The sequence below is a fragment of the Schistosoma mansoni genome, chromosome 1, assembly GCF_000237925.1.
Source record: "Schistosoma mansoni strain Puerto Rico chromosome 1, complete genome".
Lineage (NCBI taxonomy): Eukaryota > Metazoa > Platyhelminthes > Trematoda > Strigeidida > Schistosomatidae > Schistosoma > Schistosoma mansoni.
The window spans coordinates 34,449,037-34,475,844 of NC_031495.1; the positions used below are offsets into that span (position 1 = coordinate 34,449,037).

At 33.6% G+C, this 26,808-nt stretch overlaps 2 protein-coding genes across 2 annotated transcripts in view; both read left to right on the top strand.

Annotated features, from left to right (window-relative positions):
- Positions 1 to 12,915, top strand: part of Smp_142630 (putative talin 2) — a gene marked incomplete at both ends in the record, with an annotated part of 107,308 nt that extends 94,393 nt beyond the window's left edge. The window contains 2 exons of the mRNA XM_018794169.1: positions 895 to 1,078; positions 12,886 to 12,915. Coding sequence (XP_018648608.1) covers positions 895 to 1,078; positions 12,886 to 12,915 — 214 coding nt within the window. The remainder of the gene's footprint in view (positions 1 to 894; positions 1,079 to 12,885) is intronic.
- A 1,202-nt stretch (positions 12,916 to 14,117) lies between these two features.
- Positions 14,118 to 26,551, top strand: Smp_037860 (putative talin). The gene is made up of 10 exons (XM_018794170.1): positions 14,118 to 14,575; positions 15,359 to 15,745; positions 17,836 to 17,943; positions 19,969 to 20,074; positions 21,356 to 21,400; positions 21,654 to 21,728; positions 21,837 to 21,994; positions 23,232 to 23,663; positions 24,425 to 24,562; positions 25,783 to 26,551. The coding sequence occupies exons 1-10, from the start codon at positions 14,435 to 14,437 to the stop codon at positions 25,867 to 25,869; spliced, it is 1,677 nt and encodes a 558-aa protein (XP_018648609.1). The 5' UTR covers positions 14,118 to 14,434; the 3' UTR covers positions 25,870 to 26,551.
- The last annotated feature ends 257 nt before the right edge of the window (positions 26,552 to 26,808 follow it).

Genomic DNA, 26,808 nt, shown 5'->3' on the forward strand with positions numbered 1-26,808 from the left:
GTACCTGATGTGTGAATAACATTAGACCAATTTTTTCAATGTTCCTATCCTGAATGGGTTTTTTTATTTTTCGAGAACGTAATAACTATTCCATTCGAAATGTCATGTTGTCTCGACCATTTTTTTAATTAGTAGTGATTGATCAAGTTTCTGAGAGCTCAGTTATTATGCAAGAAGGATAACTTGTCAAGTTTTGTACCTTACGCGTTTGCTTCTGGTATACAAGTTTACTACATCCGAGTGCAAATCAGTTGCTTTATTGGGAATATCAAGAGGGAAAAGAATACTGAATTCACTAAAACCGAATTTATGTTTACTCATAACTATTTGTTTTCCCATTTGAAAATCAAGTCGCATTTTCAACCAAATAGTATGTTCTTTCCTCGGAAATAAAACCATATTTTAACCGATGAGATAGTCGTACTTTGTGGTTTATCTCTGATTGGTCTAGCAGACGACCTTTTCCTCTTGAAAAAGATAAGTCTAACCTCTTGGGTTCAGTTTCCAGAATCGAGGTGGGGAGGGGAGTACATCATAACTTTTTGGTTGTTAATTTGTCATTCAAATTAACGAGGTTCTAACCGTCATTATACGTGATTATACAATGAATAAATAGCTTTTCCGGTGTTCTGTAGGTTAGTCGGTTAATGAAATTATAACTAGTTTTAACATAGTTATATTTTGCCATCATAAACTTCATAATATATAAACATCTACATTTTTCATTATGATACCTTTTTTGTAACACCAACAGGTCACAGTAGAATTAAATGTGAAAGTATAGAAATTTGCCCTGTAGAATATTAGTTTTCTTCTATTTACATAGTTAAGTATTTCAAATATTTAATTTAAAATAATTACAACATATTAATCATTGTATTGATTTGATTCTAGAGAGAGTATAGCTCGTACTGCACGTGCTCTTGTCGATGATACTCAATCTTTGGTCAGTGGAACTGGTGAGGATCAAGCACGATTAGCTAATACAGCACATATAGCTGTTGAACGTATTACAGAACTTGCCGATGTTGTCAAACGTGGTGCAGCAGTGATCGGACCAGGTCAACCAGACACACAGGTATGTTTTTTTCGAAAAAGTAAAGCGTAAACAAGAAAATTTTAGACTAGGTTTATTATTGTATACAGTTTTGTTAGTATGTACTTACATAAATGAGTGAAAAAGCATTTCAACTAAGTTCCATTACAAATCACTGAGAGTTAAGATATCGTTCAAAAGCGGTTTCGTCCTTGTTTCAAGCTCCTCAGTAGTTCACAATCACGAGTCTCTATAATGTCAAGTCCAGCACCTTCATGTGTCGTGATGAAACTAACTTTCAAACTTGAAAAGTCTCCAAAAACCTTCCATGTATATAATTATATAGTTTACACCCATAGAAATAACATTTAGTCTGTTTTTTTTTATCAAGAAATTATCAACGTTACATTAGTCATAAAGGAATTCTTTTATGTTTATAGTTCCATTTTCATAACTAAGATTAAAGCTAAATAATTTGATAGATACTTTTTTCTCATGAAAAGTTGAATGTAAACCTATGCACGAAGAAATCATTATTTAACATAATACTTCACTAAAAGAGTCTATTCAATTCTAAAACAATCTGAATAAGATAATTAAAAAAGAAAAACTCATATCACCTATAGAATAGGAGATAAGGTATAAACGGAAGAAAAGTATTTCATTGTATGTATCTAATTAAGAGTTTTTTTTTCTTTGTTCTGAAGATTTTGTGCCAATTTTTTCTTCTATTCAATTTACATATAATTATGAAAAATAATACCTATGATATTTCAACGTGTTTTTACTCTTTCTCCCTCTCTCTCTGTTCTTTTCCACTTACTGATGTTATTAGAACTATTTGTTAACTGTTGATAAATTAAAAACTAAATCACATTTTGTATCAGCTAAAGTTTTTTTATGTTGCTTAATACTACTTATTATATTTTAAAATGAACAATTTACAAAATTCTCAATTCTAATTATTGAACTCTTAATACATAAATTATTACTCTTTTTGCAAGTTGAATAAGGCTAAAAGCAAAAATCCAATATTTATTTGAGCTAAATTTCACTTAGTATTCCTCTCTCTGTCTCACTCATTCATTTACTCTCCATCTTATCCGTTTATTTCTTTGAAATGAAATTTCTGGATTCTTTGTTCTGACTCTCTCTCTCTCTTTCATGATCTGTAGTGTTGAATGTATTAAAGAAGAATTTGTTTTCTTTAGAAAAGTTACCAGATGAAAGAAAGTCAGAATATGACCTTTAGAAATTTCATTTCAAAGAATTATCCTCATCTTCTCCTTATACTTGCTTGCACATACATATCATCCCTATTCTATGTGCACTTATTCCAATCTACACTATATTATAATTATCTTCAATTTTTTTATATAGTGATTAGTATTCATAATGGATGTTTGTTACTAGTTGAAGTAGGGGATATTCATATTTCTTGTATTTTATTTTTTTCTTGCACACACTGTGATTTTAAGTATATTTTTATTGCATTTATTGCATAATAACAAAACAAAAGAGGGAACGATTGCAACTAACAATTCTTCTAATATTTGCACTTATTTATAATAATGATTGGAAGTTTTATTTTTCCTCGTGTTCTTTTGATCCGATTTTTTTTTAAATAAAGTTTTATTACGTCACAATGATCAGTAATCACACTATTTTGGTCACTGTGCACACACTAATTACTTGAAAACATTTATTACCATAAAATTACACTTTACATTTGAAACAGAAAAAGAAAGAAAATCAATCACTTATATCTCTAATACATCATTATATGCTCATTGCTTCATTCATTCATTAAGCAAATATGCTTAAATTTTAAAAGAATTCACTATTATTTAATATTATTGAAATGATTAGTTATGAGTATGTAAATGCAAATAACACTGTCATTGGTCATTATTTGTAGACAGTTGTGTTTCTAATGACCGATTCTCATTGTTGTTAAGCTGATTAGCTCATTCATCTAAACAATAGCAGTGTAGGAATACTTCTGTTGACAACTCTTAATGTAAGAATGACTATATTATTCTGTCCGATAAATTTGCTAAGATTACAAAAAAGCAAATTCTACTTGACAGAATTATTACGATTGTTAATAATGATAAATTATATCATAGAGTGTTTATGAAACAAGTTGCTGAACAGGTGAGAAATGTACTACTTAAACCAAACCTAGAAAAATCACACAACTTTTTAAAGCAAACAGCTATAAAATGTTTCTATATCTGACCAACTTCTCAGTCAGGTGTCAATCAACGAAATAATGTCATGTCAACTAAGGAATTATATATGAAGTTTGTTGGGAAGTAGAAATGTAAATAATAGTCATGGTTAAGTTGGCTGTCCTCAAAAATATATAGCAGATGATAGCGTTCGGTAATAGTTAAAATAGCCGATAGAATTCGCGAGAGAGAACCAATTAATTTGTACTATATATATATATATATATATATATATATATATATATATATAATAGATAACCTTAAAAGCTTTATTCAGTTCAACCTGATGACCTGTGTCCACCAAGTGAGCGAGAATAGGACTCTTAATCCCCTTTACCTGTCCTTTGCTCAACCACGACGGATGGTGTTCTGTTATTCGTTGACGAACTTGCCGAATTGTACGCCCTATATAACTGGCTCCACAGGAGCAGTTGAATTGGTAAATACATATAGATGTGGCGAATTCAAGCAATCTGTCTTTATTAACAGTTCTTATTGTGGGGCGGTTGTAGAAGACGGTACTCCAGTCGGGCTGCATTAAATGTTTTCTGTACTGCCCTTAACCTCTGTGTCAAGATTTCTTCCGTAGCATCATTTAAGAATTGTAACTTTAGGAACAATACCTTCTTCGGAACGGTAGGTACCCTTGTCCTTCTTTTCCTCTCCGTCATGTGTTTGTCGATGAATTTCATTGGGTACCCATTCCTACTAAGCAAGTTTCGAATATTAACCAATTCATCTAAAATAATGTCATCAGAGCAAATCATTGAGCAAAGGACAGGTAAAGGGGATTAAGAGTTCTATTCTCACTCACTTGGTGGACACAGGTCACCAGGTTGAACTGAATAAAGCTTTTAAGGTTATCTACCATATTCCATCAAATTTACCACATGGTTTACGAGCTCGTCTATTGCACATAGCTGATGTCATCGCAATTCATATATATATATATATATATATATATATATATATATATATATATATATATATAAGAGAATTAGTGATTGTTAGCTCTCTTTGTACATAGGTAGTTTACAAGTGATATATATGCAGTCAATTGAAATGAGTACGTTGGTGGATGCATGCATATAATCATACATACTTGCTTTAATGGGTGCATAGATGAATCCTACCATAAGACAATAAACACATAATCTTAGGACTAAAATTTAACATTGTATAGCACATAAGTTAGTTTTATAAGACTTACTAAAGTGTTTCAAGCCCATCTCGTATTTGTGGTTACTATGTTCACTGCTGAGGTATCCAGAACTAGGATGAAATGAACATTTCATAGTCACCTAGGTTTTAATGTCTATCTAGCCAAAATCAAAACTGTTGCTCGATTTTATTTCACAATGTCATGGCTTATTTTCGGTAGAGCTATAGCAACCGCTTTAGTGTATGTTTATATTTACCTGTATTTTCACACACACACACGTTCTGTTACGTAACCAGATTCATGTCATTTACTTTATACTTACTTATTTTTCATTATCATTGTGACTGTGATAGATCAATTGCAAAACAAAGTGATTATGCAATCAGTTAAATTATGGTCTACACATTTGCTATCAATTATCACTTTAGTTTCGAAATCCACAGTTTACCATAGCTATACACACATACAACATTTAAAACATTTAATGTTCATGTTTATTTTGTGTTATCACGTTTACACATTTTTTCAGTACAAAAAAGGCAAAACGTACTATGTATATCAGTTTCAGTTTCAGTTCCAGTTTGGAAAGGACAGGAGGCTTGATGGCCTGTGTTAGTCCTGGCAATTATGGTCTCTCAGCTGATCCAACTTTCTTTTGAAGGAGTCGACGGATGGAGCCTCAACCACATGCTGAGGTAATGAATTCCACTCGTTGATGATTCGATGGGAAAGTCGGTAGTCAGCTGACAAGTAATTCGTTCTAGGCTTGTGAACTTTTTTGGAGTGTCCTCGTAGATTTTCTGTTTTGGAAGACAAGAAAAATGAGGGCATATCAGGTGAAAATTTGTCATTAAGCAATTTGAAAACTGTAATCAAGTCGCCTCTGATTCTCCTATATGACAGCGGGAATAGGTTTAGCTTGGTCAGTCTAGTACCATACGGGAGCTTCGCTATTCCGGGAATCAGCCTGGTTGCTGTTCTCTGAACCCTTTCCAAGAGTTCACTGTCTTTTTTTAGGCAGGGGCTAGCTGCTTGTATGCAGTACTCAAGTTTAGGACGTACGAACACTGTATACAAAGTCAGAAACGTTTTAGCGTCGAGATGCCTAAAAGCCCTGCGTATGGACCATAAAGTTCTAAAACCTTTGGCGGCTATTGCACGGCAGTGTGCAGTAGTCTTTAAGTCTTGACTAACGATGACGCCCAAGTCATTGTGTGTCTGGACAATAGGTAACTCAGTGTTATTCATCGTGTATGTATCTGTATCCTGGTGGCCAATATGCATCACAATACACTCGGAAGTGTTTATCGGCAATTGCCAGGTTTGGGACCATTCAGATAATCTCTCCAGGTCATTTTGAAGTTCTAAGCTATCGCCCTTGCTTTGTATCGCTCTCCATATCTTGACATCGTCAGCATAGAGTAAGACCGATGACGATAGTAGACGAGGGAGGTCATTTATGTACAGGAGGAATAACACTGGCCCCAAAACTGTACCCTGGGGGACTCCACTAAGCACAGTTTCCCAGCTAGACAACTTGGAGTTCACCCTTACTCTTTGTTGACACCCAACTAAGAAGTCTTTTATCCACATCAATAGATTGCCTTCAATCCCGACATTCCTTAGCTTATATAACAGCCGGTTATGCGGAACTTTGTCGAAAGCTTTGCTGAAATCGATGTAAGCTACGTCTATAGGTAACTTTTGGTCCTTAAGAGCGCATCAGCTTTCACGAGCGACTAATAAGTTTGTGAGACAAGAGTAACCTGTTCTAAAACCATGCTGCTTTTCCGAGAGGATCCGGTTTTCATCGAGATACTTTAACAGCTCCTTCCGAATAATCTTTTCTAAGATTTTAACAACCACACTAGTTAGGCTGATGGGTCGGTAATTCTCAGGCTTATGTTTTGTACCTGTTTTGAAGACTGGACTTACTATGGCGTTCTTCCAGTCTTTTGGTAGACGACCCTGGGTTACGGATAGATTAAAATATATACTTAAAGGGTTCGCAACAAAGTTAGCTAATTCCTTTAGTAACCTAGGATGCAGTTCATCGGGTCCAGTGGATTTACCTATGTCAAGCTTAACTAGCAGACCGAAGACATCGAGTTCTTTAATGGTCACGCTGTCCAGTGTTTGTGTGGGGGGATTTTCATGGACTGGTGAGAAGGGTGTTTCTATGGTGTATACATTGCTAAAGTATTTAGAGAATACTTGAGCTTTGCCAAAGTCGTCCTCCACTAGTGATGAGGCGGTACTGTCTCCCCATAGTGAAGGAACATTTCTTCTTCTTTTTCTCCTTTGGTTTATATAGGAATACAAGCGTTTAGGGCATTCTATGGATTCCTTAACGATTTTCTCTTCGTACAGCTTTCTGGCCTTACGGAGGGTCGAGGCACAGGTATTTCGAGCCTTTTGATACTGAGATTTCGCCTCGTCAGTCCCCAGTAACCTAAATCTATCCCACATTTTCCTTCTTTTATGGAGAAGGATGCGAACCTCCCTACTAAACCACGGTGGGGAGTTTCTCGACCCCCTAGGTGTAGTCCAAGGGATGTGGGGGGCGGTAACTTTTGAGTATAAATTCCGGAATACGTCCCAAGCCGTTTCGATTGATGACTCTGGGTCTATTTTCCAATCTACTGATGATGCTGATTTCATGATGTCTGGTATGTTTGCTTTCCAGACGTTAGGTCTGGATTGGGCTGAGGCGTGCTCGTGATCGACAGTTATATGGAAGTCAAAGGTTAAAACTGCATGATCACTTTTGCCTAGGGGTGGCATGTAATCCAGGTTTGCAACGTCATCCTCATAATGAGTCAATATAAGATCTAGTAAGGATGATGCAGAACCCGGGTCGCACCTAGTTGCTTCCTGCACGTGTTGCACTAGGGCACATGTGATTACCGCATCAACTAGTTCCTGTTCGAAGGAATTTGCTGATGATTCAGTCCGCAGATTTCCCCAGTCCACCATGAGTGCATTAAAGTCCCCTAGGATTAGACATCGATCACTTCGTGACCAAGTGTTGAGACTGCTTAGCAGGACCTCGTTTACCTCACAGCTTGGACTGCGATTGATCAAACTAAGCAGAAACTCTTGTCCCATGCATTTCAGGCGGCAGCTAACTAATTCATACGTCCCACTCTCATGGGATACACTGTCGATAATGGTGGATGGAATAGCATTCCTAATGAATAGAGCTACTCCCCCCTCCTTTACGCGTTTGTATTCTATCGGCCCTTACTTATGTAAAACCCTCGAAATCAAGTTCCCTACTATCTATAAACGGCGTCAGCCATGTTTCTGTGACTGCGATTATGTCTGGCCTAGTTGAGTCAATCTGTCCACCTAGTTCAAAAGAAATAATAAGTATGAGTTCGTTATGTTGCCAATTGAAACAGTTCTTAAAACAGAAAATAGTTATAAATGAAGCTGAGATATAACTGAAACCAAACTGTCATAACTGGATCAGTAAAGAATTTTTTACAACTTGTAAATTAACCCCATTGTTAAAATTTGAAACACTGGACTTGAAACAGAAGGAAATTGTGATTCAGATGAAGCAAGAAGACATAGATTAATAACACTATGAATGTTTTATTCTCCTCTCTCTCCCAAACACACAATGACATCTTATTCACCCAATCCATTCACTTTTTGTATATGCTCTTTCTGGCACTTGATAATTAGTCAGTGAACATCACTCAATGTAGTGGAGCAAAACGGAGTATAAGTCGAGTTAATACAAACTAATCTCTAGCTTCAATTGACTCATGAATTCAACTATAAAATTACTAAAGATCTCCACAAAACCCCCTTCTGATAATAATCATATGCTCACTAGTGACTAACTTCAAGAGGTATTTACTGGAGTTCTAGTGCGAAGCAGTGACCAGTGGAATTCAACTGGGTCTGTTGTGAGATAGTAACTCACTGAAGGCAATGGTGGACAGTGGCTCAATTTCGTGGATTGGTTGAAGTTAAACATTAACACCGTTGAATGCCGGCTCAGTGGTCTACAAGTTATGCGTTCGCGCGCGAGACTGATAGGTCCTGGGTCGGAATCTCGCGGGGCGGGATCGTGGACACACACTGCTGAAGAGTCCCAAAATAGGACGAAACGGCCGTCCAGTGCTTCCAGGTTTTCTATGCTGGTCTAGCTTCAATTGACTATTGAATTCAACCATAAAATTACAAAATCCCCCTTCTGATAATGTTATAATTGTTAAATATGATACTGAATCTAAACTTGATCCCTCATTTTGTTCTGTCTTATGCATATGATGTTGTATGGCCCTTGATCATTGTAATCGATTGGCCACTACGTCATTCCCAACTTGAACTAATTTCACTAGTCAAGGCTTCCTACAAGGACTTCAGGAAATCTAGCTAATTGTACGGCACTACAAACGTTTCAAACTATAACGAAACGATCTTTGAGGGTTTCGAACCCAGCTTGGTGAATAACACATTGGCCTTCGAAGAGAAAAGTATTGGGTTTGAGTTGCTTTTTTTGCTCGTAAGAAACATACATAAACATGAAGTAGTGATTGTATAATCAGTCATAATCAATGTTGGACCTGATATCAATGTACACAATTGTCACAGTGTGATACACCTAAGCAAAATAAAATTATAATGGTAAATAATAGAAAGAATCGCAAAAACAGTAGTGTTTATATTTTTGAAAAAATCAGAAATAAAGATTATAGCTGGAAAAAAATGATGATAAAGTCAAAGAATATAAAAAGTATCAAATAATACTGGGACTCAATATGTTGGAGGTGCATTTACGCCACTGCAACTGATTCTTAACCATTTCATCCAACTTTCTCAATAAATTGTGATCATGATTATTGTACGGATCCCAATCAGGTGGGCGTAGTCTCTGCTCACCAACATCGCTCAGATCATAAGTCTTGAGTTCCCCGCCTTCTCAAACTATTTCCACACCAACCAGCTGTTTAATCATTATACACAGTCTGTCTCATTCCTTTATTTTTCTCCAACCCAAATACTTGCATAATTGTAATAGAACATTTAAGTACATACATTATTAATAGCATAATTAACTTGTCTTTCTTCCCAAAAAATATCTTATAATGCAATGACAACTCTGTATACAGAAAATGTAAACAGTAATATGATAGTGAAGAACTATATGTATACACAAAAATAACAAGCTCATCATTCATCGGAATATCTCTCCCTGTCTTTGTGAATCAATATTAAAATCATTATCAACAGATGAGCCGATAGTATATGTGTGTCATTGGTGTATGTTTTTTTGGAGAAAGGTTGATTGATTGATTTTCAGACTAGTACAATTAAAGAATTCAATTACGAAATATATGTATTACACTGGATACTAATACTACTGCTTACTATCACTACTACTACTGATGATAATAATTCATGTGATCCGATGATGTTAAATACTATTCGTTGTAGTTTGGAAGGATTTTCTACGCTTTTCTTATTATCATTGTGTTCCTTTTTAACTTTTTTTCTACCCCATTGAATGAAGAAGTTTTTTCAAGTTTCTTATTATTATCTTACATCTCGATAACTAATATTAAATGAAATTCGTAATTCTGTATCATATTACTAATCAATACACACTGTATTTTTCTCGTCATCCAGTATGAAATTACAATACCGAGAAAATGTTTCAATGTTGATTCGAAACTGTGATATCTATTTGAGTAAACAATAACTGATTTTAGATGTTCGAATTCTCTGTTGAATAACATCTTCCGGTAAAATAAATGTTCATATATACAAGAGTTTCTTACAGAATATGTAGCGCTCTCAGTGATTTTTTGCTCCTTTTGTAGACAGCTAATAATAAAATAATTTTTTTTATTGTTGTGTGTAAACAATCCAAAAACTTAATTCTAGAAGTAGGACAAAGTGTGCACCCTGGATCCCATTGCTAATCACATCTCATGTATTTTGTATAAATAATTATACATTTTTTTACTTCGTGAAATTATACCTAAAAGTTGAATCAATCAAGTTTAGAGTAGTGATTTAGTTTTTCATTGTCAAACTCGAAAAAATGGCTCCAACAAGATCTCTCTATAATAGTCAAGAAACTTCGAACTGATGAAAAATGATCTATTTGAGTCCTCATGGAATAAAATGGGAAAACATGGGAGATGTTTACTTATTCTAGTCTGAATTGTTACAAATTTAAATCACTCAGGATTAGTACGTTTTCTGTTCACTTCAAGTTAATTCTGGCATACAATTTTATTTTTCCGTTACGTTTTATCGTATTTTAGCAGTTATGTTGATTCTATCCACTAAATTGAATTCTATTTTTGCGTAACAAAAATTGGCTTATCTATTCATATTACTCTTTAATTATTGTATACAGTAATATTGTTTAATTGTCTCTTGATTATTATTATCATTATGTTTATATATCGTTAATAGTTTACCGGGCTACCATCATATTGTAAACTATACTTGTGTACATGTTGGTGTGCGTATATATCAATCAGTTTGTTTGTTTGTTCGTTCATTTCTTACATGAACATACAATTCACTAGATGCTACAACATAATAGTATACAATTGGATATTATTGACAGACTTGAAATAGTGTAATAAATAAATCTCATGGACATGATAATATTTGTTATTAACTATAGTTCATAAATTGACATTTTGTAATTTCACTTGTATACATTATAAACAATCTGTTTTGTTTAATCATTATCATTAGCACATTATGATTGTCAATATTTTGAAAAACTGTTTACATTACACCATACAGCTAATATATATATATATATATATATATATATATATATATATATATATATATCAGATAGAACATTGGCTTTATAGTTAAGACATTCAACCATCAACTACTAGATTCAAACGAACAATACTAAATGAATGTAAAACTTCACCCCATTGCACAAGCAAGTGGCTATCAGGACTCAGTGGCCGAGTGGATAACGCGATGGCGTTTGAAGCAGAAGGTACTGGGTTCGAGTCTCAGAGTGAACATCAACTCTGAGATGCAGGTACATCCAGCTGACGAGTCCCAAATAGGACGAAACTCGCGTCCTGGATTCCACTGCTAGCCACTACCCATCTTTGCTTATCAACTACTAGGTTGTAACTTTTATTTCCTATTGATATCAGTATCCCTTACAAACAAAAGCGTAACTGTTATTGTTACTGAATATATCATTATAGATTACTTTACAGTAGAAGATCGACTAGAAGCATTATCTTCAACCAGTGGATGAAGAGAAAGAGTTAATTTAAAAGATAACAGATCTCATAATGATAAATATCAAAGCATCTTACAAAATGATTTTAATCGTCTTCCTTTTCAATCATTTAATGACAATTAATTAAGTTACTTTAATTATTTTCTAATAGCTTTAGACAAAGTAAACTTGTAAATAGAAAATACCCAATAACACTCGAAAATAAAATAATAACTTTTCCCTCTCTTTCTCTGTTATTTCATCTGACACACTATTTCACACTAGATAATTAAATAATTCCAATAGTTGAATTCACAAGTCGACTAAGGCTAGACCACCATTGAAAAACTGGAAGCACTGGACTCCTCAGCGATCCCGCACACTTAAGGCGGTTATTCACTGAAGACAATGAAAGACGGTCACGCAATATCGTGGATTGATTGAAGTTAGATATTAACACCGTTAGATGCCGGCAGGCTCAGCGGTCTTAAGGTTGAGTGTTTGCGCGAGACCGAAGGTCATGGGTTCAAGTCCCACGTGCAGGATCGTTGATGCGCATTGCTGAGGATTCCCATACTAAGATGAAATGGCCGTCCAGTGCCTCCAGGTTTTCAGTGGTGATCTAGCTTAAATAGGCTCATGAATTTAACTCTTAAAATTACTACTATCTCCACAACCCCCCATTCTGATAATTAAATAGCTGTCATGTATTAGATGTACTATCTATCCGGTTTTTTCCAACTTAATTAATGCTAATAGTGTGGTCATTTATCATTGAAGAATATTGTGATTTCTGGAAACAATTCAAATTCCATTAGGTATTTATCGCTACTGATAATTTTTCGTTTTTAATAGGTAAACATACTTATTCATCCGCCCATTCATACACCAAATGTATGCAATAATTTTAAAATAATACTTAGTTGTATAACTTATTCTTTTTATTGAGAAGGCAGGTTGCTTTTCCACTCTTGTTTTCCTCATACTTATTTCTTGTTCTGATTTTTATGCTTCTACCTCAACAACAACAAAACTGTCTGGGCGAAACACACGCACTTCTGGTTTGTTCGCATGTCTCCTCATAATAAAATAATAATAATAATTTAAACATTATGGTAACCTTTTCAAATGATCTATTATGTTGCTTATAATATAATGTTGTTTTCTTTTTACCAATGTTCATAATTACTATTGGTCATGATATCATGTTGCTCCAGACTTGTCAGTCGTTTGCCAGCATTGTGTTTGATCGACCTCGTCTTTATTAGGACAATAGTAATAATAATAATGAACCTCTTTTCCCTTCTTCTTCCTACTTCTTTTCTTTGTTCCTTTTTTTTAAATCCATTTTTCCTATCCTCCCTCCTTACTCTTTATCATTTATTGTCTCTTGCACTATAAATAGGTTTAGTTTATTAGCCTCTTTGTTCTCTAGTCTTATTGTCAACCCGTTAGAAGATGAATTGTGAATTCATCACGATAAACCATTCAATCATTTACATGTAATGTCTGTACTTCTTGTCTGTATTCATTTTGTTCAGTTTCCTTATTAACTGCAATATGTGTCTATAATTAACTATGATCTATCTTTCTATATATATTTTGTTAGTTTGACAACTTAAGCATTTATTTGTAGCCGTCAATCTTTGCATGTGGATGATGATACGTTATCCTAGTTTGCATTTTTTTATTTGCTCTCTCTCTTTATTCCTTCATTTACTGTCATTTTCATATTCTTGTCATCTTGTTTATTGGTCAATATCACATTTACAAATTTATCACCTATTTTTTAAGTAATTCATCTATAACCAGATCTTAGTAGTATTATTGTCACTTTATTCACTTTAATTCTTTATAATGGGGAAAAAACGGTTTTTTTTTTTAGACACCGTTTCATACATTGTATTGGTGAGTAAATGTAGGTTACACTAATTTGTTCTTCTAATAGTGATTTTTTTTTGAAAAAAATGGTCTATAAACTGTAACCTACTTTTGATTGACATTTGTTTTTTAAGATATTCAAACTTCTTCCAACAATTCCTTACATACTATTGTTCATTACTAAATAAAACTATGATGATCTACTTAATACTACTTGGGACTTATTTAAGTAGTTAGGTGTCAGTCAAGACTAGGGAAATTATGATGTTTAATAATATCATTCATAGGCAAAATTACTGTCTTATTCCTCTCATTTCTCTTATTTGGCTAAAATGAATACTTTTATATTTATCAATTTATTATTAATCTGTAATTTGCATGCTTTGATGACAGCTTGCTTTTTTTGCTTGCCTTTTTTTCTGTCTATATTAATCTGACTTTGAATCCTGTGACGCGTTTACTATGCTGCTCTGATGCACGTCGTTTTATTCTACAATAAATTAATGAATCTGTATTTACACACACACACACACGCGTATACACAATTACATCCATAATTCACGTACAATATATTGATATCTATTTGGTTTGTTCATTCAACTGTTCTCATTCCCTCTTGAATCGGTAAAAAATAACTACAAAATATATATTGATGAACAACGATTATGATGATCGTGATGACGGTGGATAATCACACTGGATAATGCCTTATTCTTCTTGCTTGTACTACTACTACCACTACTTATACTACTGCCATAAATCTCATTTATGTACAACTGCCTATTTTCTGGACTATGTGCAAACGGTATGGAATGTATGGTCAATGTTCGTGATATGCCCTAAAATATTCCCGGATTCTCCTAAATTTTCGGTATCTTTTCGCCTAAATGATCTTTATCAAGGTGGAATTATTAACATCGTGTCGAGATGTTGCTACTGCTTTACGTAGTGTGTTTCTTTCATCCGGTAAAGTACAAGGGCGTCCGTCCCTAGATCCTATTTATGATGAAGTTCGATCAAACGCTCAGGTTGGTTTCTAATTTATATGTATTCACTTTTTGGTCAATTGCCTTTATATAGATGTGTACTAGAAAGCATGTGTTTAGCCTTTTTTTCACAAACTGAATTGCGCTAATATATCACATAGTTCCGATGATCCTCGTCTTCTTATTACACTATCGAAATTATCAAAGGGACTAATTGCTTTAAACCGAATTTAGTAAAATTATATTTGGGCCCATTATTATCATTATTATTATTATTATTATTATTAGTAGTAGTAGTAGTAGTAGTAGTAATATCGTTAAGGACTGCAGCTGCTACCACAGTTTATGTTGTACAGCCAACTGTATAAGGGCGTGGCATCAGTAAAGTGTTTCTGTTGGATAACAAATATCTACAGAGATGCTGACTTTCTACAATTTTTCTACTCACTGGGATATTACAAATATATTAATTTATTTATAACAGTCTACCCAATGTTCAATTTGTTCAAAATTATCAAATCAAAACTTGGTAATGATACCTACAACGGATTGAGTTAAATATCAGTCTTTTTTAAAATTTGCCCGTGTAAAATTTTGATGGTGTGTTTAGTTCAGAGAGAATTCTAGTTACTGGCTAGTAGTTGAAAACAAATTCCGAAGAAATATTGATGTTAAAATAAGGTACTTATTTTTATTCAGAAAAATAATCTCTATGCATCGAATATGACTTCGAAAACCCAAACCTTATATTCAGTCCGTACTCTTGTTGAATACTCTTTTTTGAAACACACTAAGCTGTGTCACTGTTTTTATTTTCCTAATTAGGTTGTTATTTCTAATGTTGGTCAGCTCCTTCAAACACTAAAGTCAGTAGAAGAAGATGAACGCCGAGGAATTCGATCTCTTGAGCTAGCTGCTAATTATTGTCGTGAACAAGCTAAACTCCTTCCATCATCTAAGGATCCAGAAGGGTTGCTTACACCAAATAGTTCACGTAAATCGGGTCCGCGTAGTACTTCAGTTGCTAGTGGTTCTTCTAGTTTAATTGCTCGTTATTTAGCTCCAGATGATTTAGCTCGTGCTGCTGGTGGACCTGTTCAGTCAGCTGTTTCAAAAGCAATCTTAGCGAATAATACACAAATTCATCGTGACATTGTCCAGACATCATCAGCAACACGAGATGCAGTCGCTGATTTAGTTGCAGCTGCCAAGGTAAGAGTATGACAGTAATTTCTACTGCCTATAGATATTTTTTATTCGTAATTGGTCAACTTTTGTGTCTGGTAGAAGAGGATGTATTCGGTTATTTGATATTTCAACGAATAGAAATTATGCTCACAAAGACTACAAAACTGTATGCAACAAATAATAACAGACAGGCCAACAGAGAATGGCTAAGAATGAAACTTTTGTAGCGTTAACTTTATATAATTTTGTAATGTTTGTCTTCTCCTTCATTGTCAATTATAACAAAGTATTTCAATCTGATTTACTATATCGATTAGTAGCGCTAGTAACGTATTATTTACAAAGAAATGAAACAAAGTAATCATACCTAATGTAAAAGTTTAGAATATCTATGTATATATTCACTTGAGATGGAGATTTTGGTGTTAAGTGCTTTAAGCTAGATGGCTTAACTGAAGAGCTTTCATTTTCATTATGGACAACATCATCAACTTCTGCTTCATAATTCTGTAACATCAACGTATCCACTTAAGCTAGAAATTTTCTTTCGCCTAAAGGCGAATTCCCACTAGAGATAAAGGCGACCTCCAACAGTTAGTATAACATAGAGGCTTTGGTAAGCAAAGATGGATAGTGGCTAGCAGTGGAATCCAGGACGCGCGTTTCGTCTTATTTGGGACTCGTCAGCTGGATGTACCTGCATTTCAGAGTTGATGTTCATTATGGGACTCGAACCCAGTACCTTCTGCTTCAAACGTCATCGCGTTATCCGGTATCAAACAAACAATACTAAGTGAATAGAGGCTTTAGGTTACTACCTTTCTTATGAGACCACGAGATCTTGACGTTAACAGATGCTTTTGCAAAAAGCTTATAAAGTTTAATCTATAATTCTATTCATTAGGTTGTCACAATGATCTATGTAGAATTGGTTATGTTGACTCAAGAAACCCGTTTTGGTACAAGTACCAGTTATTTATGTTAGAACCGGAAATTGAATGTATTAGACTTATGAACAATCTATTGATCATTTAAGCTTCCATGAGGAACCGAATCATGGTCTCCAACTAACACAAAAATTAGGTTGTAAAAGGAAGGAGTAGTTAAGATTTTATCATAAATAGGGGATAAGATATTTTCCCATGTTCTGCACGAAAATGAACGTTTTTAAAAGTCATTTCAATTGTATTCAATCATAAGACAATATCACCAATTAAATTTGTGTCTAGTAGGATTGATTTCCATTCTCATCAGCCCTGAACCTTGATTTTAATTTTATTGGATATTAACATTTAGAACCCTGGAGAAATAGGACTGGCATCGTCACCAAAAAATTTTGCCACTGAAAAAGCTAGCAGTAATAGGTCAATGCATAGTCCTAAGCAATAATTTGAGATATAACTGTATTGTTCCGAATTACAAACAGGTATGACACATTAGTCTACCAGAAAGGATTTAATATGATGAAAATATTATATTGTTCCAAACCAAAATCGCATGTCACTTTATCAGCCCATATATCTGGCCTTTGACCTTAGTATGTCTACAATAAAATAAACTGCCAAGTTTTTCGGATAGACTTTTTTCCCTCTGATTCGAAATGGACCAATTATAGTTAAAGCCTGCTGTTCATTCCTCGATTTTTATGGGTTTTTTTAGCTTTATGTTACATATAATCTATGTGTGACTAGGCTGATTCAAACCGAACAGGAAAGAAGTATTATAAGCCCGACATCATAGTCCAATGACTTTACACAACCTCACTACTACCAACCTTCTTTCTATTTTTATACCATTTAACGTGTCAGTTTATCGCCTAGTCAAGTCACTTTTTAACCTTACCCCCCATCATGTTATCATTCTTTCTTTCTATGGTCCAATCACACAATTCTCTAATATGATTGGTTAATTGTTGATAATGTCAGCTAAGTGACGAAGCTATTATCTACTACTTATTATCACTATAGTTTGTATGATTCCGGATTTACTAGAACAGTCATTTAATGCCTGTATTCTGTAATCGGTTAATATTTCCATAAGTTTTCAGGAGATGACTTGTTTTCTCTCTATTTTCAATTTTAACTACATTATTGTGATGAATTGTCGTCGGCTAGTGTTTACTACGTTATTCGGATATTCCTCCGGAAACACGATCATCATGTGCTATAGTGACAAGGGAATTGGCTGAAGAGTTCGCTGCTTTATTGGATGCTCTTAAAAATGTAAGTTTATTTTGTCTTTGTTATTTTTTGTGGTTAACTGATTTACCTCACTATGTGATTTTATTTATTACAACTGTTTGTATACCTGCTCATTTATTCTCATCGTTTGTTGCTTTTATTTGTTCACAGAGAAGACTTGATTTTTAGTTTACATAATTTGCAGTTTCTATTTAATGTTTTATTGTTAGTGTCATAGATAATAGTAATCTGTTATTTACATGGTACTTACATTTTGTAATTTGCTGAACAAATTAAGTTTGATTTCAGTTTCATGATGAATTGGAGTAAGCTATAGGTTTATTTCATAAAACAGTTTAGTGTAAAAGTTAAATTAACTATGAATATCAAATAGCTCTCATTCTTGCTTTCGTGACTCGTTCGTATTTATCATAGTTTATCACAGAAGTACACTAATGACTCCTTTTTGTTGTTTGGTCTTTTTATCTCCAGTTTAGATTTTGGTAGTTGAGTAGTACTTTGTGAGTCTTGCATAGTAGTTAATTAATCTCAGTTCATGTATTTATCAGTATGACTAGTAGTTACTTCTACTACACTTTTTGCATTTGTCAATCTCTCAGTAGCCAAAATCCGGGTCTTGTTACATAGCCCAATGTACAATGCCGACTTAGTTAAAAGACATGTGCTCGGTTGTTTTTCTAACTACTCTGTCCCATTTGATTTTTGCCTACTCCGTGTTGGTGTGTCTGTTCATCATCAAAGGATATCCTATTTTCTATTGATCGCTTTCCTATTTCGAAAAATGAATCAGTGAATCTTTTGTTTTTCATCCCTCCGTCCTCACCACCCTAGCCGGAAATATTTGGGGATATGGTAGCTTAGTCATCTATCTGGTCCGAGTTTTCAGCATTTATTTTTCTTTACTTTTTAGACCATATATGGGTTAGAGCAAGAAATATTTCCTACTGTGTGTTTGTTGTAGACTGTTAGGTCAGTAGAGGAATAAAACAGTTTCGATCTTTTCTCATCTCAGTTGTCAACCTCTATGTTTTGTGGGACGTCAGTTGGTTGGCCAATCACAACCGATGACCTTTTTTGCTTTACTATATAACTGAAACAGTTGGTTTTTTTATTCTGAGTAAATCGATCTCACACACCATAAAATAACGATGTCAGTCAAGCTTAATCAATGATACTATTTTGGTATGTAGTTTACAACAGTCAGTATTTGTATTATGAATATTTCATTTCAAAATTGTGGACTGAAACTATAGATGTCATAAGGGGAAATTATTATTAAAAATATTAGTGAGTTAATAAGTTCATAGTGTATAGGCTAATTTCGTCCCCGACATCTGTATATACTACAAAAATACGATTTCTAACATGTACTCATCTGTAATATAAACTCAAATCTAGGTCAAAGTAAAATGTCCAACTGATTACACAACATTAATATGCATGAATAGCCTGGATGTACTCTATAAGAGTCCCTTTTTCATCTCTTCTTAATTGTTTTTGAAAATGATATGAAACCTTATCATTTTATTTGTCATTAAATTAAACCGGATTTTAAATAACAATCATAACCCTTTAAAATTTTGATTATAATAAGGAACCATTCTTTGGTTTGGGCGCCTGGGCAGTATTCCAGCTCTCACACAAATCATTTGATTCGTGTGACGCATATATATTTGGTGGCTCTTTGTACCAATGTTTGTGCTTAGATAATTAAATAATGAGGAACCAATAATACTTATTCCTAGTTAGATTTCATAAATTAACTGGACATAGTAATAAATCAGTTTAATATACAGTTCAGAATCGAAAGATCAATGAAATGACAATTTTGATTGTAAATCCATAAGAGCATGAGCTTGTACTCATCAATAACACCCATAATTTCTTAGTTATAGCTAGTTATATCTTGTCTGCCTAGAATAATATTAGTGATTTAAGTATAGTATAGCTGTTCATTGATTGTTTTCCTTTTCCCATTAACAATTGAATTTTATTAAGTGTTCTGATTATTTATATTTAATTGGATTGCTTTGTTTTTAAATTTAGGGGTTATACATTCCTAGGAAATCAGGTCCAGAAAATGTTTCGAATATAGCTCGTCGTATTGCTGATATTTCACACAGTTTGATCAATTTAGTTGACAGTCTTAGAGGTAAATTCATTTATCATATTTTGATTGAGCTTGTATTTAATTGAAGTATATATTTATTTATTGAATTTACAAGTGGAGATATAAGTTGTTTGCAGATTACAATTAAAATGTAAGCTCAACACAGTAATCCACTTTAAGACACATCGTTTAGTGATTTCTACACGAGTTTTTTGTAATTTACACTAACTGATCATAGCAATAAACATTCTCTGAAGCCATCGGCCTACGAAACGTCGTTAGGATATTACGAATATATTATTTTGATTAATAAACATAAACTATTACTAGTCTTGTTCTATCCTGACTTATGCAACTGAATACAGGTTCATTGATTTTTTTTAAACGAAGTGAATCGGTTACATACGTGAATGAGTAAAACCACATTGTTTAAATTTAATTGAACAAGATTGAACTTGCAAACCAACCAGTTGAAAGTATAATACCATGGCCGATGCGTATCAACTTTGTAATAATTAAATAATATATTTATAATTATCCCAATGAGTATGGACTCAGCTTTTTACTTATTAGAGTATTACGAATATCTTAATGATTTTGCTATTATCAATAATTTACCAAATGCTCAATTTAATAGAAATTCGTAAATATTACTTATAACTAACAATAATTCATCTTAATGAATAAATAAATTTACTTAATTTAATTACAAACTCATATACTACTTAAATATTTCTGAATAACAACTGGTCGTTGACAATAAAATCTAAATTATCTTTAATATTTCACTCTGTTGAAGATTTTAAAAATGCAAGGTTGATAACATTACATATCGTTAGTTCTGTAACTGGCATCGCGTAAAATAAAACTACCACCAAGAAATGTATGATAAAATTTCTCTCTTAGGAGTTTCCGCGTGTCGAACCACATATACCTTGTTTTAAGTCAAAAGATAGATGTGCATATATATATATAAGCTATCTAATGCTTTTTTTAATGTTTGACAAGCTTGCTTATTTATTATGTTGACTAAAATTGTTTTCTTTTCTTATTTACCCTCCCCCCTCATTTATATGTTGATCTCACCTGAAAAATAATGTACATGGTGCCTGCTACAATATTACACATTGTTCTTTTTTTTTTCTCAACTACATGTAACCTAACCATGTATGTAATTGCATTTACGAACTATATTACTCCGTCATTACATTGTCTATATATATGGGTGTGTATGTTAACGATGTTGAATTATGTTATTTGTTTATCATGTGAATGTTGTAAATTTCTTTATTTCACAAATATTTATAATTTTAATTAAAACAGAGGGACCACGACTGATTATGTATTTTCGTGCAAGCAGTCCGGAATGTGAGTTTTTTATTTCAATGAAATTTATGTTAAATGCACAAAGTTTTTTTTATCGCTGTAACTCTTGTGTTTTCGTTTATTGTTATACTCTTTATATGTCAGTGCTCTATGGTATTTTATCTTCTTTCTTTCTTTGTGTCTAATTGACATAGTTGTTGATCAATGTTTTATTTTTAAGTAGTCGAATTTCAAGTTTGCTAGTAATACCAGTTAATCTACACATCTATGACTAAAATTTTTCTTTCTCTTCTAGGGCGTGATGTTGCTGAAAAGTTCATCGGGCGTCATGTAGCTTATCATCATCATTATGTATCAAATTATGCTCTAGGTAGGTTTTCCTATTAACATTTTCAAATCTACGAATACTACCTTAGTAATCAATGTAGTATCTGTTCAACTTTATCAAACTAAAACCACTTATCTTTTCAATTTAAAGGTGGCAGTTCAAAATCACACAAAAGTATTTTCATTCGTCCCACATGTTACCCTCTTCAAATATCGTCTGAGCAAACCACTGAGCAAACTATGAACGATGAAGCAGAATGTCGAATTGTCGATGCTATTAATCAGCTTAATTCATCGTTGGAAAAATGCGTAAATTATAGACGATTTATATATATATATATATATATATATATATATATATATATATATATATATGATTTCGATAGTAGACTAGTCGATGTGATATGTATGGGTTACTTGGTGTCAGCGGATAACATATTGTGTTCGCTATTAAAACACACCAGTGACCAGACATATCCCTATCGCATAGTTTAGATCATCTGTGTTTATCTTAGTTTTCATGTCGCTATTAGGATTGAGTTTTTTTAACGTACTCCCAAAAATCTGTATTTTAGGTAGATAGAGTTTCATCGTGCTTCGCTTAGCTATGTGTTAAACCAGTTGTATAAATAATGTGCAGTTGGATATTGTTTATGGTTTCTGAGTAAATATGTTTGTCGACAGAACTCAAACACTGTATCAACCAACATTTTCACTTTCATCTGTTGGACTGTAGTAGTAGTAAACATTTAGTTTTCTTTAAAATTCAACAGATGTTCAAGGTGCATACAAAAAATATACTTCTGTTGGCAGTATGAAATTTCTTTGTAAGTATATCTTGACAGTAGTTTTGCTAAGAAATAACTGTTTTACAAGCCGATGTGAGTGAACTCTCACGTAGTGTTGAGCTTCCAAAGCACACATCTCTGTATTATTTTAAAGATCCACTGCAGATGCTGGAATAAAGCAAGAATTTATGAACTGAAAGCTGTCTCAGAAATAAAAAAAAACACTTATGATATGCGAACTTATCTTTGTAATACCTTTATGTTGTATGATAGTCCGGTTTCCTTGTTGCTTATACTTGATCGTATTCTATGTGCAGATAGAATCAGCTTCCGCAAGTTTCTAATTGAAGGTTTACTTTTGTGTTAGTTACATTACATTTTAGTAATATTTGGTCTCTTAGTACTCAAGACTTTCGACTTTCACCCACTAGGTTCCAGGTTCGAACCTCTCTCCACCTACTTCAGTTTCAGCAACCAGATAGTATTATTACCCTTCACCCCCGAATTTTGACTTTCATGCCCAAGAACCTGGTGAATTAGTTACTTAATTTATTTACAGTAATATTTGAAGTGACTTCTTAAGGCTAATGAGCAAACAAAAAGAAATGTGGGTAAACACATACATACTATTGAGGCATGATAAATCGAACCTTGTAAATACGACTTTCGGTTTACATTTGAGTTGTGGGGTAGTTAAATGAGAAATATCCAGTTCTATCTTTCTATTTATGCTAATAATCGCTTTTTCGCTATTTCAGTCGGCGGACAATAAATTAGCTCAATCTCTTCTTGTCACCGCGCGATCAGTCGCTGTATCTGTTCAAAATCTTATCAGAACTGCAAGGACTGTTATTTCCGTACCCCCAAGCAATGCTGTCGACAGAGCTCGGACGGCAGAAGGTGCTTCACAAAAGAGTACTAGCTCAGCTGCTCTTTGGCGTACTGAACTTAATGTATCGCTTGCTACTCAACACTTGTGTCAACTGTCTAAATTATGTTCGGAAACAGTACCATCCATAACCTCGCAAAAATTGGAGAATAACGCCGGGGAGTTATCAGGAGGATTAATTTTATCACGCGAAAGACTTCTGGCTGCTGTGCGTCAAGTGGCAACTGCAGGAGCTCAGTTACTCTTAGCAGCTAAATTAAGAAAAGAAGCTTTAATGTCTGCTGATATTCGAAAGTTGAAAGTGCGTTTTATATCATGAATATTCTCTTTCGAAAGCTTAAAACGTTGAGTAAATAGGATAAACGCAACTTGTAGGAAAAATAGTGATATATCTGAGATAATCTCTTGGTTATCTGTATACGTGAAGCATCGAACAGTAGTGAACACATATGAATGAACCGATATTAATTTTACCTTAGTATGAACTGAATGACTAACGGGAGATAGGTGTTAATACAATACAATATAATCTTACATGAAGCTATTAAGGTATTTGTGTAAACTCATCAGTCTAATCAAGGACAATTTTCCATCTAAATAGAGTATCACCGGGCAATGTCGCTATTGGGATGTAATGATACATTCGTTAAGTTCTAATGGTTTCTTACTACACTATTGAGCGGCTAATATTACTTGGTCTTTAATAAAACCATAGTAGTTTTAACCTTCAGGATATGGACTTCATTGCTGTATGTATGTTACTGCATCTGCCTTCATTTATAAAGGAAATGTAGTTGAACTGTGTTTAGTCAAATTCTTTATATGGTACTTCTTTTATTTAACTGCAACAGTACAGAAGCATATAAGTCGAATTAAAGTTAAGATTTTGTAAATCATGTTAGAAAAACTAGCAGCTTTATGATACCCTTTCAGAGTAATAATTTTAGTGAAAATGTTTTGCAGGGTTTTGTTCAGATTTAAAATAGCCATTAATGATTGATGAAATCTAGACATTGCAATGCTTTTGTGAAATTACACTTATTTCAATCTCTGTATAAACAGACTGCAGGACAAGCTGTCAAAGAGTCAACAGACTTACTTGCTGAAACTGTTCAACGAGGTGACATAGTTTCGAATAGTTCAACTTCACCACAAATAGAAATCACTTGGCCAACTTACACAAATCAAGCGTTGTTACAGGTAAAATACAATGCTATTTTTTATGGGATTTTGCATAAGAACAAGTTCGAGTTTCCAATTGTTTTTTTTTCATCTTTTAAAATTAAATCTGAAACTCAATGTTAGTTTTAAGATAAATCTAATAATGTTTGATTAGTAATGATGGCATTGAACAAGAAATTTGCCTATAATGCGCTTAAGACTTGAGGCAAGTCGTACATGATCATCATCATTAATTTTAATAATGTTAAATGATATCAACAAATTCACTGAGGCATCTTTAAAACTAGAAATGTTAATATTGATTTTGATCAATAAATTGTTGAACATTCAGTTAATGAAATGACCGTAATCATTTGTTAGTTATTTAACTAATTTGCTTATAAATTGAAATGATTAATTTATTCTTGATCAAAGAATGAAATCTGAAAAAGTGTTATGTTAGTTTGTCTATGTACAATTAATTATTATTATTTTATTTAAACACATAAATATTGGTACAAAAAGGCATCAGATATATATGCGCCACACAAATCTCGTTTGATTTGTGTGAGGGCTGTAATACTGCCCAGGTGCCCAAACTGAAGCAGGTGGTTTTCTTAGGGGGCCACACCCCGAGTCTTTGACCTAAAGGTCTAGTCCACAAGGCAGTGGAGCATCGTGAGGAGATGCAGTCCCATGGTAGTCGGTGACCAACGATTGGTTCATACGCCATTTTCTCCTTCAGGATACTGGAGCCCATGTGCACCATTGGTTTGGAATCAGTGTTTTCCGACTCTCCTAGGTGGACTTTCTGTATCCACCAACCCGGTTAAAGCGCCGGACATTCGCTTTTCATCCTCTCAATTTCGTAAAGAACACCCCCGTCACGAGAAGGCAGTGAGTAGGACTTCCCTAGCGGAGGCTATATATTCGCGTGGTCATGTGAGAGCATTTCGAGAGGGAGAGCGGACTCTCCTCACTCTCGGTCGTACCAGGGCATTTGGAGGCACACAATTAATTATAGAGGTTGAGCGTTCGACTACGAGACCGAAGGTCTTGGGTTCGAGTTTCGCGTGCGGGATCGTTGATGCGCACTACTGAAGAGTTCCATACTAGGATGAAACAGTCGTCCAGTGCTTCCAGGTTTTCACTGGTGATCTAGCTTAACTATTAAAATGACTACTATCTCAACAAACCCCCATTCTGTAAATATAATTTATATTCATATTTTGTTTTATATTTTCATTAATTTTTTTAAGGGTATCCATACAAAAGCACGAATTCAATCTCAACAAATGGAATTAGAAGCATTAGAATCACGTCTTGCTAGTTTAAAACAATCATAATCATTATCTATATAGATAAATTTACATTGTACAGTACTATTAAATAATCATTTCAACTGGAATAAATTATTTCTGTTTATTTATTGATTCTTTGTTAGTAATATATTCCAGTTGTGTTTTATCTTTTTCGCAAATTTCTTTTCATTTTCGTTACTTTAATTCAGATTAAAAGAAACTTATACTATTTATACATACATATACATGTATGTGTTTGCATGCTTCACTCCATGTGTGTGTATGTGTATGTATGTATGTATACCTACCTACCAACATACGCTTTTTCATTGTTTTTTTTTAATGGTATGCTTTTTAATTGTCAATTATTCATACATTTCATTTTTTCTTTCTTATTTATATTCTTAATCCCAGTGATTAAGATGGGAACAAGTTGATTATGATCATTGATAATACTTTATTTTATTGAATTTAACCTACAGATATCTGCATGATAATATTCATTTAAATGCATGTAATATACACCGCTTTTGAGATTATATATTATAGAGTTGTTAATTATTATTGGAGTATTCGCCTTATTGGTTTTTTTTTCAATTCCTTTGTTTTTATGATGCTTACTTGTTTTGTTTTGGCGCCGTCATTTTAAAGCCTTATTCTTTGAATTATTTATTACATTTTCTGGATAGTATTATGGTACTTTGATATAATAAAAAATTGGTCGAAATGTGTATACTTTTTTTAATAGCTCTGACTTACTGATGATGAATGGTATATGTGTCAATCTCTCTGCAAGACAATAGCTATTATCCTGCTGAAAATATTTCTTCATTAATGGGTATCGGATAATTGAATCCCGTCAGCCTTGACGTTTGAAGTAAACTGGCTTAATGTGTTGACAAATCTCGTGGTTGCTTTTCTTGTGAGCTGTTTAAAACAGCTAGCTTTTCTTATTTGACTCATTAAAACCAATAACGCAGTGGA

What these genes read in the sequence shown, in the direction of transcription:
- Smp_037860 (XM_018794170.1), top strand. Translation starts at nt 14,435, where the DNA reads ATGATCTTTATCAAGGTGGAATTATTAACATCGTGTCGAGATGTTGCT. An exon ending in TTTAGTTGACAGTCTTAGAG is followed by an intron (nt 20,075 to 21,355) that starts GTAAATTCATTT and finishes TAATTAAAACAG; the next exon opens with AGGGACCACGACTGATTATG. An exon ending in TGTATCAAATTATGCTCTAG is followed by an intron (nt 21,729 to 21,836) that starts GTAGGTTTTCCT and finishes TTCAATTTAAAG; the next exon opens with GTGGCAGTTCAAAATCACAC.